General features: G+C 59.0%; 1 protein-coding gene across 1 annotated transcript; it reads left to right on the top strand.

Moving 5' to 3' along the window:
* Positions 1-220: 220 nt before the first annotated feature.
* On the top strand, positions 221-1,068 carry LOC106002509 (monocarboxylate transporter 6-like; the record flags this gene model as incomplete). The annotated part of the gene is made up of 1 exon (XM_013037376.1): positions 221-1,068. A coding segment is annotated over one exon (848 nt), but the record flags the coding sequence as incomplete, so codon positions are not given.
* Between the last annotated feature and the right edge of the window lie 411 nt (positions 1,069-1,479).

The raw sequence follows: 1,479 nt of genomic DNA, 5'->3' as shown, positions 1-1,479 counted from the left end.
AAAGAGCCGGAAGTGGCGCTGTGGCTCAAGTGGTAGAGCGCTAGCCTTGAGCTGAAGAGCTGAGGGACAGCGCCCAGGCCCAGAGTTCAGGCCCCACGGCCGGACCCCCAAAAAAAACAAAAACAGAGGCAGCCGTGGGACTCCCCACCCAACCCCCAATCTGAGTGTGGGTAAAAGGTCCCAGAATGCCCCTGCACTGATTTCCACTGTCACCCTACAGGCCTGGGCATGAGCTTCAGCTTCCAGGGCTGTGTCACCGCGCTGGGCTTGTACTTCGTCCGCCGGCGGCCACTGGCCAACGCGCTGGCCTCCATAGGCATCTCCATAGGCGTCACCCTGTGGCCACTGCTAGCCCGCTACCTCTTGGAGGAGCTGGGATGGAGGGGTGCCTTCCTGGTCTTCGGCGGGGCCTTCCTCCACTGCTGCATCTGCGGCGCCATCATGAGGCCTGTGGCCACCAGTGAAGCCCCTGAGACCAGAGACCATCTCCCCCCCCTCCCCAAGACGCCATCCCATGGTTGCCTGGCAACCTGCGGCTCCACCCTCCTGTACCACCTGGCCTGTGACATCCTGCGGCACAATCTGGGCTACTGCGTGTACACCGTGGGTGTGACGGTGATGGTCGTGGGTTACTCGCTGCCACACATCTTCCTGGTGCCGTACGCCATGCGGTATGGCATGGAGGAGTATTGGGCGGCGCTGCTCATGTCCATTGTGGGCTTCTGCAACATCTTCCTGCGGCCCATCGCTGGGCTGTTGGTAGGTCGGAAGTGCCTTGCTGACTACCGGAAGTACTTATTCAGCCTGGCGATCCTGCTCAATGGGCTCACCAACCTGATATGTCCAGTGTCTGCTGAATTCAGGGTGCTCGTGGGCTACTGCCTGGTGTACAGCGTGTCTATGTGCGGGATAGGAATCCTTCTCTTTCAAGTCCTCATGGACATCGTCCCGATGGACCGGTTCCCCAGTGCCCTGGGCCTCGTCAGTGTCCTCTGCAGCCTCACTTCCCTCCTCTCTCCTCCGCTGGCTGGTGAGATCCTGGGGGAGAGGGCAGACAGGTGGGCCAGGGTGGGGTTTGTGGGGGCAAGAATCAGAGGTTGGGGCAACAAGAAATCTAATCTGGCCGGGCACTGGTGGCTCACACCTAGAATCCTAGCTACTCAGGAGGCTGAGTTCTGAGGATCACAGTTTAAAGCCAGCTGGTGAAGGAGCTCCAGTGTGACTCTGATCTTCCAATAAACCACTCAGAAAAAGCTGAAAGTGGGGTTCTGGCTCAAGTGGTAGAGTGCTAGCCTTGAGCACAAAGAGGCTCAGGAATAGCACCCAGGCCCTGAGTTCAAGCCCCAGGACTGGGAAAGAAAGGAAGAGGGGCTGGGAAGGTGGCTCAGTGGTAGAGTGCTTGCCTTGCATGCATGAGGCCCACATAAGCAGAAAAAGCCAGAAGTGGCGCTGTGGCTCAAGTGGTAGAGTGCTAGCCTT

Source organism: Dipodomys ordii, unplaced genomic scaffold, assembly GCF_000151885.1.
Source record: "Dipodomys ordii isolate 6190 unplaced genomic scaffold, Dord_2.0 Scaffold12361, whole genome shotgun sequence".
NCBI classification, from domain to species: Eukaryota; Metazoa; Chordata; class Mammalia; order Rodentia; family Heteromyidae; genus Dipodomys; species Dipodomys ordii.
The sequence above is the reverse complement of the archived record's forward strand: the minus strand, read 5'-3'. Positions and strand labels throughout refer to the sequence as shown.